At 41.3% G+C, this 13814-nt stretch overlaps 2 protein-coding genes and 1 pseudogene across 4 annotated transcripts; all 3 read left to right on the plus strand.

Annotated features, from left to right (window-relative positions):
- Window positions 1-4: 4 nt before the first annotated feature.
- On the plus strand, window positions 5-3973 carry srsf1b (serine and arginine rich splicing factor 1b). Of its 2 annotated transcripts, XR_011684914.1 has the most exons (5): window positions 5-478; window positions 1436-1614; window positions 1705-1877; window positions 2319-2590; window positions 2929-3973. XR_011684914.1 is itself a non-coding variant. In XM_071461200.1 (4 exons), exons 1-4 carry the CDS (start codon window positions 285-287, stop codon window positions 2511-2513), a joined length of 741 nt encoding a protein of 246 aa, XP_071317301.1. In that variant the 5' UTR covers window positions 5-284; the 3' UTR covers window positions 2514-3973. The 2 variants fall into 2 exon arrangements, 1 of the variants encoding a protein (XP_071317301.1); XM_071461200.1 differs by having other exon boundaries at window positions 2319-3973.
- A 1121-nt stretch (window positions 3974-5094) lies between these two features.
- Window positions 5095-9439, plus strand: LOC139607888 (serine/arginine-rich splicing factor 1-like; annotated as a pseudogene).
- Window positions 9440-11102: 1663 nt separating this feature from the next.
- dynll2b (dynein, light chain, LC8-type 2b) lies at window positions 11103-13101 on the plus strand. Of its 2 annotated transcripts, none has more exons than XM_071461203.1 (3): window positions 11103-11241; window positions 12028-12172; window positions 12282-13101. In XM_071461203.1, exons 2-3 carry the CDS (start codon window positions 12041-12043, stop codon window positions 12417-12419), a joined length of 270 nt encoding a protein of 89 aa, XP_071317304.1. In that variant the 5' UTR covers window positions 11103-11241; window positions 12028-12040; the 3' UTR covers window positions 12420-13101. The 2 variants fall into 2 exon arrangements, with proteins under 2 accessions (XP_071317304.1, XP_071317302.1); XM_071461201.1 differs by having other exon boundaries at window positions 11118-11241; window positions 12023-12172.
- Window positions 13102-13814: the final 713 nt, after the last annotated feature.

The following is a 13814-nucleotide window of genomic DNA, read 5'->3' on the forward strand; positions in this document are numbered from 1 at the left end:
TGTTGTTGCACTAAATAAAAGCGCCGAAGAAGAAGGCGTTCACGGTGAAACCCGTCGAGCTGTAGTTCGCAACTTCTAGCTGTTGTTTACCTGATTGTTTTGACATATACCTGGAAGGAGTCCAGTTTTCATCAAGTCGGAGCTGTGACTTAATAGTTAACGTGTGATTTCTGTGCTCGGTTGACTACCTAAGCGTCCTTTTATCGTTTATTTGCTGAGGAGGAGACCTGCTAGCCGGCTTGCTAACTCCCCGCACTGTTAACGCTACCGAGCTGTGTGCTAGCATGTCCGGTGGAGGTGTTATCCGAGGACCCGCAGGGAGCAACGACTGTCGTATATACGTGGGAAATCTCCCACCAGACATCCGCTCAAAGGACGTTGAAGACCTGTTTTACAAATATGGGCCCATCCGTGATATCGATCTGAAGAACCGGAGAGGAGGACCGCCGTTTGCCTTTGTGCAGTTCGAGGACCCGAGGTGAGCTGCAGCGCTCCGCCACGTCTCTTCCTGATCTCCCTGTTAGTGTGTTTCACCCACAGCCGATCACGAAAGATACAACCACACCTTCTGATAATTACACACAGTTTATTAATGAAAGTTGTATATTTCTCTGTTTTAGTGAGGTGTTTATTCAATCTAATTGTTATTTCGGGGGTGGGACATTAAGCATTAATGCCAATACCCTGTATTTTCATGAGAAATAAACAACAAACACTGTGACACGTCTTGATTCTCGTGTGAAAGACTGAATGATGGATGATTAAACGCTCTTTTCCTACATAAAGACTATTGTGTTGAAACAACTAATTCACTACAAATTTCTCTGTCAAGGACGCGAAGTAGGATTAGTCTTATGAGACATTAAAACAGTCTCTCAGGGTGGCATGCGTTCAATAAGTAGTGTCAAATTATATAATTGTAGTTAGTTTAATTGATAAATCTATAAAGCTAAAATAAAACGGCGGGAAAAAGGGCCTATATTAACAAAGGTGAGCTAATATAGTATGTTCAACATAAGGCATGGACTGGCAGCTACTCTGGGTGGTTGTGTGTTTCAAGCCTGAAAACGCCAACATTTCTGAGTGCCACGCTTGAAATGTCTCCCAGCATACCAATAAGTGCCTGTGCACACATTGATCATATTAAACTCCCTCACTTTTTTTGATTTCTACAGCTCCAATCCTGTCCTCTTTATGGATAAACCAGTATAACTAAATCTTCAGAACAGTGACATTATCAAGAATGTTTTTCCCACTTGCAGTTGCATACGTTTTTCTCCCAGGTTACGTAGGTGTAGGCTTGAAATGATAAGATAACATGATGCAACCAACACAATCCGGTGGGCTGCGATTATATCTGGCTTCCCTCATTTAAACTGTGTGTGTTTATTCAGCTAATTGAACTTAAATGATTAGTAACTGTTGGATTCCACAGGGATGCTGAGGATGCCGTTTATGGCCGTGATGGTTATGACTACGATGGATACCGCTTGCGTGTTGAGTTTCCTAGAAGTGGAAGGGGAGGTGGTGGTGGTGGTGGTGGAGCAATGGGACCCCCAAGGGGAAGGTATGGTCCCCCGTCCCGACGCTCTGAGTACAGGGTTGTTGTGTCAGGTGCGTATTGTGTTACGCTCGGGTTATTTTTATACCTTTCCCAAAGTGTAGAGATGACTGTATGAGTCTAATGCCAGATTTTCCTTTCAGGTCTTCCCCCCAGTGGAAGCTGGCAGGACCTGAAGGATCACATGCGAGAGGCAGGTGATGTATGTTATGCTGATGTGTACCGTGATGGCACCGGTGTAGTGGAGTTTGTACGCAAAGAAGACATGACCTATGCTGTCCGTAAATTGGATAACACCAAGTTTCGCTCTCATGAGGTACGTAACGGGTTAAAGCCTCAGGCTAACTTGAATTTTTAAAAACATTTTCTCAAATGAAGAAAGCCGAAGTGAGGGTGAAAATAACTGGGCTGTAAGTAAAGACCGAGCTTCAGTTTGAATGGCTATTGCTTTGCATCATAATGCTGGCTGTGTATGTCATTTATGGAGTGACCGTGATAGCGATGGGGGCATTTTAATTATTCAAAGCTCTGAATTAGGGCTCTGGGATACTTCTGCAGCAGGATATACTATACAAGCACATTTAGAGTGGCGGTGTAGTTTTGAGTATATGTCCCCCAAGACAAGATAATTTTGCTGTTTGTGACCGCAGGTATTTCCTGAGTCTCATGTAGCAATTTAGACATTACACAAACAAATGCTTAGGTGTGTGTGTGTGTGTGTGTGTGTGTGTGTGTGTGTGTGTGTGTGTGTGTTCAGGGAGAGACGGCCTACATTCGTGTGAAGACGGACGGACCCCGCAGCCCCAGCTATGGTCGCTCTCGCTCTCGTAGCCGCAGTCGAAGCCGAAGCAAGAGTGGGTCCCGCAGCTATTCTCCTCGCCGCAGCAGAGGGTCTCCACGTTACTCTCCCCGGCGTTCCCGCTCCCGCTCCCGCTCCCGTTCTCGCACCTAGGTTCACCTGACCTTCACTAAAGCAATGGTGTAACCTCAGAGCTGGAGAGGAAATCTTCACATCGCTTAAGAAATCCTGTATACTGACCATGGATCATCGCCTTTGCTAGCTGTTCATGCTGTCATGTTGTGTTACCTTTTCCCCTCTGTTTTTTCGTTGTAGTTTTTTTTTAGTTTTGCAGACCAGATGTGCACAAACCAGATGTCTGGTTTGTGTCACTCTTGATCTGCCGTGCTTCCCTTTTTCCATTTTCACAAACATTGTGTTTCTGCTAACCATCTTTCCTTCTTCTCTATACTTTTTCTCCTACTGATTGACCTTGTTGTCTGCGCTATGTTTTGTTTCATTTGTAAAGATTTTGCTTCTTCTAGGCATATACTGCTGTCCTTTGACCTTCTTGTGTGTCTCTCTGTAGAGTTCAGAGGAACAGGATAGGATGGGAACAGAGGAAACAGTTCATATTAAGATAAACAGGAGGAGGAGGAGTCAAATATGGCACCAATGGTATGATGGCTGTGCCTTGTCAACTGTGAAATCTACATTATAAGCCTGTTCAGGTTTTTTTTCATACACTTTACAATAGAGTGCGTTGTGGAATGTTTTCAGTACTAACAAGTTCTGTCCAACACTTTGTATTTCGAGGCCCAAAGCTTGTGTTTTTTTTTTGCTTTTGCTCATTTCTTAGTATTCAAAGTAAATCTTAGCTTTTTTGGGATTGGTCATAGACAGTGTCCCTTCTTTTTCTCAACGTAATCTTCCTCGTTGATGCATTTATTGACATTTTTAAATAATTTGTGAAGGTGTGATTCTAACTTGCCTCCTTCTCTTTGGTTCTGCTGGTATTCTGAAGGTTTGGACTGGGCTCATTGTCTCCCCATTCCGGAGCCGGATCAGGATTCAGGATCAGATCAGGATTAGGATTAGGCTTCAGGATGGATACATGGAGCAGGAGCATGGGAGCATTTTACTGGGAGAGGATCCCGACCCCTGGCCCTGTCCACATAACCCCATCAAACCGGAAACATTGTAGTGAGAGATTCAAACTAATTTGGCCTTCAAATAGTCCAAATTACTTTTTCCAATTTCTGTCGGACCTCAGAGACACAGTTACTGGCGGCAACGTGATGAGCCATTTATTTTTCAGATTTTTTTTTTTTTTTTTTATTATAAATGAGAAGAGCAAAGCTTGGATCAAATCCAGGAGGAGGGCTGGGAGGTGCAGGATGGATCCACACACGCAAGGAGAGTGGTAAATAGTGGGGAACCATTAAAAGTGGAGGAGGGAGGGAAGAGGGAGGCCGGGGAAGCGACAAGGGAATGTGACCGTAATGTGGTTTGTATCTTTCTTCTTAAGTTAGTATTTTCCAGTGAGGATGCTTTCTGATTTTCTTAAGTATAATCTGCAATATCTCAAAGCTTTATTTTCTTTTTTTTTATTTTTAATAAAACTTTCAATTACATTAGTAAATGTCTGTGTGTTTCTTGCTCCATATTTTTAATACCACAAAGGGTTGTGAACAAAATCATTTAACACCTGTACACATGTGTAACATGGAAAGTACCCCAAAGTTGTGCTAAAGTACTTTATTTTAATTAATGTACTGAGTTATTCTCTACATGAATATCTTACTAATGTTTTATTCTAATGCATGTTTGACAGGAACATATTTTGCTTGCTTGAACCAAACCAGTAAGAGCAGACTATTGTATGATTGACTCTTTTGATTAGGAGTTATGACCATATTTCACAAATCATCTCTGGGGGATGTGCTATCAACCCGAGGCTGATGCAAATATGAACAACCAAAGTAAACATCAAAAAAGAACTGTAAGAACATTCTCACACATGACAAGTGATGTGAGAACTACAATCAGATATTTATTTCATATTTTAATATTCTTGAAAGAGAACAAATTACCCGTGTCTGTGGAAGCAGGTCAGTCAGGACATCAGAGTGACACTGACTCACCTACAAGCTCAGGGTGTTGAAGAAGAGTGGGTTCTCATCACCATTACATGTCATTATAACTATGCCGTGGTACAGCTTGAGAACTAGAACTAGTTAAGCTGCTATCACTGATATGAATGTGGAACATGGGATGGCATAGAAAGAAAGTGGGATGACCTCACTTTATTTTAGAAGAATCCAACTGAAAAGTCTAATTAATTTACCCTGAATGAAGCATATGCATCTCTGCAGCTGATCTGGAGATGTATTCTATTTCGCTTCCAATAGCAAGTAGAAATGTCAAGTTAGCAAGTTAGGTCTTTTACAGCAGCAAGGTAGGCTGCTAACCACTTATTATTATGATGATTATTATTATTATTATTTAAGTAGTCAGCCACTTCATCCTACAGGAAAAAATGTCTTCTGTCAATGTTATTATTTAGGAGACACTACATATTTGTGTGCCATTCAAAGATGTGTGTGTGCATTTGAAGTATAAGATGATCTTTAAGAGGTTAGAATACTATGTTATGTTACTTGTTCATTGTGTAGGCCTGTTAATGACTACTGCATATTTGAGGACACAACACAGACTAGTTGTTTTAGCATGTAACGTTTAATAAATGAAACACTTTCCATAGGAGGAATAAAAGAGAGTGAAATAGAAGGCGTTAAAGACAAGGTGATAATTAAATTAGACACATGGCATAAAAGAAATCGAATGTAGAATAAAATAGGACAATAAAACAAAAATACTTCTATAAAGGTAGAGGGCTAAAAGCTGATATTGTGTTCAATATTAGAACAGAACTCACACTAAACTTTTTTCACTGCTTCCACTACAGTTTCCCTTTTTTTCCATCTCTTACCCCCACAACTGCCCGTTCACTTCTTCGTGCAAATTCAAGCCAGCAGCGAAGTTCAGCTTGGTCTTATGCTGAAGGCAGCAACCGCACCGCAATCCCCTCAGGATTTAGGGTCTAAATATTACGTCACCGGAGCAGGAAACAGACGTGATGACGACACGGCTTACGTTTTCCGCTATTGGTTGATAGGGGCTCGCCTACCGCAAGGACCCCGCAAATGTTCCCGTAAACATTACACCTGTAATTAGTGAAGTTACCACATAATACATATTTCAACATTTTGTTTTTTGAGGTCAAGCCACTGCTATCCTGAGTTATTATTATTATTATTTATTGAGTAGCTGTCACCTTTGGTGCACCACTATAACATGTCCGGCGGAGGCGTCATTCGCGGACCCGCAGGGATACACGCAGGATATACGTGGGAAACCTCCCCCCTGACATCCGCACCAAAGACGTGGAGGACGTGTTTTACAAATACGGGATCATTCGGGATATTGATCTGAAGAACCGCAGAGGTGGACCGCCATTCGCCTCCGTGGGGTTTGAGGAGCCGAGGTGAGCTGCAGTGCCACATTTTAACCTTTCACCACATGAAACCGCAAACGAAACACACACTTTAAAAAAACTGGGGAATCTCATCTGCTGTATATGTCCAGGTAACAGGTTTAATGTTCGTTTTCAAAGTGTTCACTTAATCTTATTGAAAATTTAGTAAAATGAATGCCAATTGTACCACTCCAATCATACATGCATCACTTCAAGCAATGCCTTTTTTAGGTGAACATTTTAGTTAAATTGACTCGTCAGAAATCTGGGTCTGTGCTTTTACACATTTTTTTTTAAATGTATGCAACCTTTGGATATACTGTACTGCCTTTGCAGGTGTATCTTCTTTGGCCACAGACACCAGACTTAGTCCGATTAAACTTGGGACAAGAAACTTTAATAAAAGTTTCAGTCACACAAATAGAAATAAAGAGCAACTGTAACTATAATTCAGTCTTTAACATGTATTTAGGTATCGTTTAGTTTTGCTGGTATGTTGCTAAATGTTTAGGACACTGCTACGTGACAGAGAGAGCGAGAGCATGGCTGGCTTTTTCAGCACCATGGACAGAGACACTGAAACCTAACAGGTTTGAATGCTTCAGCACAGATTGGATCATCTGTGTCTAAAAACATATCCTAGTTCCTATATGGCATTTAATGAGAGTCCAAGCTCAAAGTGTAACATTTATGTACCATGTAGTGCACCCAAAAATCCCTACAGTGGTAGGAAATATTGATATGTGGCTCATATACAACTCTCTACACTATCATGTAGGGAAAAGCGAGTGACTCTCACTGTCACCCTGCAGGGATGCAGAAGATGCAGTTTATGGGCGTGATGGTTACGACTACGATGGCTATCGTCTGCGCGTTGAGCTCCCACGAAGTGGACGACTAGGTGGGAGGGGAGGTGGTGGTGGTGGAGCTTTAGGAACCACAAGGGGAAGATACGGTCCCCCGTCACGACGCTCCGAGTACAGAGTTATTGTCTCAGGGAGGTGATGGATTATCTTGTTACCTTGAATGTAGGAACTGTTGAGATTCTTATCACCTTCCTTTCTTCCTTTCAGGTCTTCCCCCCAGTGGAAGCTGGCAGGACCTGAAGGACCACATGCGAGAGGCAGGTGATGTATGTTATGCTGATGTGTACCGTGATGGCACCGTTGTAGTGGAATTTGTACGCGAAGAAGACATGACCTATGCTGTCCGTAAATTGGAGAACACCAAGTTTCGCTCTCATGAGGTAGGTTAGGGTCACAGCTCGGAATCGCTCTGGGACTAGATTTTGATATTGAAACTGTTTATTTAAGGTAAGTCTTGAAGTGAAACTTGGAGCAGGTTAAGTGAGGAAATGAGCATTAGGGTGAAGGCAGCTGGACAATAAGCGAAGTTGATATGCATGCTCCTGCATGCTTAGTCATTACACTGTGTAAACCTGTCACTCCTGCAACTGCAAGTTTCAGGATTGATAACGCTTATTTGATTATCTGATGGGATGTCACACTGATGAAACTCAACACTGACGAGTGCCTATTCTGCCTGTCGTGTATCATGTCTATGTGGAGACACTCCATTAGAGGGAAAACCTTTTTTTATATTGTTTATATTTTTTGTATATATAACTGTGGGTAAGCAGCTCTTTTCCCATTTCTGCTCATTTGTTTGTGTGTTCAGGGAGAGACGGCCTACATTCGTGTGAAGATGGACGGTCCTCGCAGCCCTAGCTATGGTCGCTCTCGCTCTCGTAGCTGCAGTCGAAGCAGGAGCAACAGCGGCTCATGCAGCTTCTCCCCACATCACAGCAGAGGGTCTCCACTTTATTCACCCCGACGTTCCCGCTCGCGATCTCGCACTTAGGACACACCTGACCTTAATTAAACAACCAGCCAGCTCAACCTGGCAATGCATCTCTTGAGTGGAGAAGACAGACTTCACAGCACAAATCCTGAACAGTCTCCATGGACCATTTGATGTGTTAGTTGTGTGTTGTTTCTCTTGTTGTATGTTCCTGTTTCCCCAGTTTTTTGTTGTTATTTTTTTTATTTCACTTCACATTTTAGTAGATTCTTGTTTGACCAGTTAAGATAGGCTCAAATACCCTGGTCTGTTTATGTTGCCCTCTCTCTTATATTTTTATTTTCCTTTTCCATTATCCCATTGTTTCCTTTTCACCCCAAAATGATCAACATCCCTTTTCTGCTAAACTTGTCTTCCCCTTTTTGTGTGCTTTGTGTAGTTTAGAGCACCTTTTAGGGGAATACATCATTGCATACCTTATACCTTATTGTGGTATGGTTAGATTTTTTCTCAGTCTTGCTTTACAATTGTACTTTGACCCTCTCATGTGTTTCTCTGTAGAGTTCAGAGGAGCAGGATAGGATGGAAACAGAGGAAAAGGAAACACAGTTACATATTAAGATAAACAGGAGGAGGAGGAGTCAAATATGGCACCAATGGTATGATGGCTGTGGCCTCTCACAACTCTGAAATCTGCATAAAATAATTCTTTTTTTTACCCTGAATATATGCTCGAAAATAGTTGAGTACAATTACCAAATGTTTCTAGTTGTATTACAAGTTTTGTTTTGTTATGCTATAGTTGCTGTACTTGTGCATGCTCCCATTATAAGTGCTAGCAAGGTTACTTACCTTCTGTCAGTAGCTCTTAAAGTCCAGTGGTTCCTCATACTGGTTTTTCTAAAACATAATAAAATCCTGTGTCGGGTCAGGACAGTATCATCTAAGTCTCATCTTCATATACCAAACCTTCTGTTTGGAGATCCAGTAGTCACTGTTGTTTCTGCTTTTGCTCATTTTTAGTATCCAAAGTAATTGCTATTTTTGGGGGACTGGTCATAGACAGTGTCCCTTGTTTTTCTCTGTGTAAACTCCCTTGTTGATGCATTTATTATTTTAAATGATTTGTGATGGTGTGATTCTAACTTGTCTCCTTCTCTTTGGTTCTGCTGGTATTCTGAAGGTTTGGACTGGGCTCATTGTCTCCCCATTCCGGAGCCGGATCAGGATTCAGGATCAGATCAGGATTAGGATTAGGCTTCAGGATGGATACATGGAGCAGGAGCATGGGAGCATTTTACTGGGAGAGGATCCCGACCCCTGGCCCTGTCCACATAACCCCATCAAACCGGAAACATTGTAGTGAGAGATTCAAACTAATTTGGCCTTCAGACAATTAAAAGAAAAAGTTTTTTTGGGATGTGGGACCTCAGGGACCCAATCACTAATGGCTTCCTTATGAGTGATTGTTTTTCAGATAAAAATGTTTTTATTAAGTGGTGCAAAGCTCGGATCAAATCCAGGAGGAGGGCTGGGAGGTGCAGGATGGATCCACGCACGTAAGGAGAGTGGTAAATAGTGGGGAACCATTAAAAGTGGAGGAGGGAGGGAAGAGGGAAGCGGTAAGAGAATGTGATCTTAATGTGTTTTTCTTTCTCTTAGGTCCATCTTTTGCTGCAGAGGATGACATTTAATTTTGCTAAGTATAATATTCAATATCTTGAAGTGTTGTTCTCTTCAATAAAAGTTCAACTTATAGTTTCATATTATTATGTTTCTCTTTTTTTTAGGAATAGTAGAAACTTTCATAAATTACACTGCCCTTTGAAAAGATGATGGTGAGCTAAAGGAAACACAAAACTACTACTACACAAAACAGAAAAATGCAAATAGCTTTAGATTTACATTATGCAACTATACTGAAGGGTATCAGTGGAATTTTTTGATACTATATTGTGCATTTGGGCCTTTGTTAATTTAATTTATACCAAGAAGCAGCACACGTTGACTGCACTGAACTGTTTGCTTTTAGCAGTTCACTGACAGTCAGTGGTCGTCAGTTCCTGTTGCGTGCATCTGTACATGAATGGACACAGACACTAATGGGAAGCAGGATGCCTCTTCTGTAGTGGCAGGGTTAATTTTTGTCATCAAAAATGAATTAAAAACTCTGATTATCTTAAAGTCCAGTGGTAAAGTCCAGTGATTCCTCATACCCACCTACAATTCTCATTTAGCCCTAAAAAAAGGGAAAGAAGGTCATTAACTTTTTGCTGCACTGGTAGATGTTGAAGCAGAAATAAATCACATTAGTGAAACATTGCTGATGAGTGAGGAGGAAATATTTTTTATCTCCCACCAAGAATACTAACACATAGACAAGTACTCTTCCTTGTATTAATAAGGAGATGGCTGTATCCTAAAGCCTCGATCCAAAGGTAATTACTTAAAGACCCCCCCCCCCCAAGACAACATAAGACATGTATTAAATGTATCATGGCATTTCCACAAAAATGTTCAATTTCCCCTTTAAAAATACATATGCCTCCTCTCTCGCTGAAAAATCGAGAATCTGTGAATATGCAAATATTTTTCTTTTCAAAAGGTCCCCTACTAGACACAAGTTGTCGCCTACTCCACTGCAAACTCTACTGGACATTTCCACATCACACTCGTGTAAGTTGCAGACTGGACTGGACCATGATTGGTCACAAAGTGCTGGTCATACATCCACATTTTAAACACAGATTTAAGGTGAGCTCAGAGAAACTTTCCCCATTCAGCAGATGAGTTTAAAAAAAAACAACCTGTCAGTGTCAAACTCTGCAAGTATGTAATAAACCTGGTCATAAACCAGTGTCATCAGTGCAGAGATATTGTCTTCTTAGGTTTTCCCAGTTATCCTCCTGGCTAAAGCCCACAGGAAGTCTGAGCTGGAGGTCTGTTATGTCATCATGCTGCCCTGAAGAATGTGGAGAGTTTAGGAAAACTGTGAACTGTAAAATCGTGTCTGTACATAAATATTTGAGGGCTAGATTGCCTTTTTCTTAATGGTTAATGTTGCAGTTTTTGGCTTCCAATGTGGAAAAGCAGCTTAAAACCCCTTTATGAAAAAAGTAAAGAATTAATCTTAAATATTTTTCATTTAATTTTTTTAAATACTCTCCTTTTTTTCCAACCAGCATGAGTTTACTACTCCTAACACTGCTGCATATTCAGCTCATGCATTGCCTCATCTGTTTGACTCCAATCTAGCGCTCAATGTTTTGCAAGCCATGGGGTTCAATACTATTGATCAGTCCGATCACCTGGATCAATCACGCCCACTGAGGTGGGGGGGGGGGGGTGAAAATGGTGCATTCTGGGTGGAAATAAGATCCAGGCACTATCCGCAAGTAAAAAACGCCGTCAGCAGGGTGGAGCCTTCACTCCAGCCAATCAGGTAGTGGATGTGATGTTGCGGGGGCGGGGCACAGGCGCACACTTCCCCTGCATAAATGAACGAAGAGCCGTGTGGCCGTCTACAACGCACACGTTTGAACGATTCTTCCACACAGAGAGACGGTAAGACCCCCCCAACTGCATGTCTGCTGCTGTGAATCTCTGTTTGCTGTTGCTGCAGCCTGTGCACTGTCAGCGGGTTGAGAGTGAATCCCGAGGCATCTGACGCCTGCATGCTAGTCTCTCCTCAGCCTCTTGTATTTGTCCTGAGGAGCCGTGTGAATGCTCCTTCCCCTGTCATTGTATTGTTTGCAAACCTCACAAAATTAAATGAGCGAGTAGTAGTCACTGGAGTCTTAAAATATTGCAGGAGCGTCTTATTGACTACGTGCAGAAATAGTTAAGCAACAATAAACCAAAGTTATGATGCTGTCAGTTGCACACTGCAGGCACATTCATTTCAAAGATGTTGCTCATCGTTTGTCATCTCAGCACCCTTCTGTTATTGTCATTGTCCTCCTCAGACAGCCACATCAGTGAGTTGTCTAAATGCAAAAAAAAAAAAAAAAAAAAAAAAAAGAAATCCAGAACAACTGTCTGGGTAGATCTGAGGAGGGGGGTCAAGGTTTTATCCAGATAGCTTGGTAATCCTGCTTCATGAGGCCTCCTATCCAGTCCACTGGATGGGCTAAGGTGCCTGTCTCACTTAGCTGTCAACTGTAAATAATGTAAATCGTCAATTCAGGATGCAAATGAGCGAACTCATAACTCCAGCTGGTGACTTTCTGTAATAAAATGGTGGTGTCATGGAAAGTCTCACTGGTTGAACAAGGTGAAACTAATGAGTCCTGTGAGGGGGGGGGGGGGAAGGAAATGTCACTGAATACCTTATCTTTTTCTCCAGTGCAGTTAAAAAGCCAACATGTCCGACAAGAAGGCAGTGATAAAGAATGCAGACATGTCTGATGAAATGCAGCAGGACGCAGTGGACTGTGCCATGCAGGCTATGGAGAAGTACAACATTGAGAAGGATATCGCTGCCTATGTCAAAAAGGTACTTTCGATTAATATTAAATGACAACCATGGTAACTTTTATTGACACTTGTTGTTTGTTTTTAAATGGCCGCTCATCTATGCTGTTCTAAATATTGTCTCCCTGCAGGAGTTTGACAAGAAGTACAATCCCACATGGCATTGCATTGTTGGGAGGAACTTTGGCAGCTACGTGACGCACGAGACGAAGCATTTCATCTACTTCTACCTGGGCCAAGTGGCCATTCTACTGTTCAAGTCAGGCTGAAACCCAAACATGCCCCCAAAACTACTTTTAATACCGCCCTAATACTTCTGTGCCACGCTGTACATTTGCTACCACATCTCTGCAGACATGCCTACCTCCTGGTTTCCTGCTTGCTTTAGTCTGTTATTGTCTGCCACCTACAACACTACCGCCATTGTTGGTTGGTCCTGTAGTCACGCCTGGACTGGTGATGTGCTGTCCATAGAAAATGCCAATGTAACACTACTTTTCATGCCATCTCTCTGTCAGCGTTTGCACATCTGATGGACTCACTAAGAATCATAATTTCCGGATATTATTTCTGCCGTGCATTGATGCGCGGACCTTGTACATTATTTCATGAATGTTGTATAATAACTTATTTTTCAAGAAATTAAAATGAGCAACAGAGTTTTTGTTGAAATGCCTTTGATTTTTCAGTGTCAACTGAGATTGAATTTAAAAAAAATAAAAAATGCCAAGACTGTTGCTCACACTTAATAAAGAATATTACATGTGAACAGGTTTAAGGTTTTGTACATGCTTGGAACATTCCTGTTTTCACTTCTGCTGTGAATGTGAATATAAACAATGTCACTGCTGTATATGTCTGAAATGCAATTTAGCGTGGACTTTGGTATTGTGATTATTTTCAACATGTTGAGTCTAAACCAACTTGGAGACAGTAAATTGTTTCAAAATGTGTCGTGTGTACGTGTTGAATTTACTTCACTTCCATGTACTACATCAAATGTCTTCACTTCTTGTTGGGCTGCCTCCTATCGCCTCCTGTATTTTTGCTCAGTGTGAAGCAGGGCACGTACTTTTTGTTCTCAAAGGCTACAAACAAGTCACAATTTGAGGGGTGTGTTTTTTTTTTGTTTGTTTTTGGTTTTTTTTTTTAAAGATGCTCATAGTTGTAGATTCTAAAATTGTATTTGCCAGCATTAGGAGAAATGTCATGGGGAAACAGTCTGGGAACATCTGGTGTAACCCATTAGAGGGAAGCAATCATATTAACACTACTACAGTATATCATCTTGTGCTCTTTGCTCCTACATGTACCTGGCTGCCACATTTAAAAAATTAGATTCATTTCATACAAAAACACGATCAGATATATCTGAGTCACTGTTATGAGTTGAACGACCTAACTGTATATAAATGTTTGACCCTGACGAACTGCGACATTAAATTACCACTTGTATTAAGGGATCAATCATTTGATGCTTATTCTTGGTGTGTTGCATGGACCAACACTATAGCTATCTTACAATGCACGGCCCTCTGTGCCTTTATACAAACTTTAAAAAAAATACAAACAAAATATATCATATTATGGTCTTTTGATGCCTAATATAAAGAAATAAGCTTCAATAAAATAGTGACTCTGTCTTGTAATGGTACATTTGAATA

Source organism: Trachinotus anak, unplaced genomic scaffold (assembly GCF_046630095.1).
Source record: "Trachinotus anak isolate AG129_WGS33_773 ecotype Australia unplaced genomic scaffold, CSIRO_AGI_Tana_v1 ptg000024l, whole genome shotgun sequence".
NCBI lineage: Eukaryota > Metazoa > Chordata > Actinopteri > Carangiformes > Carangidae > Trachinotus > Trachinotus anak.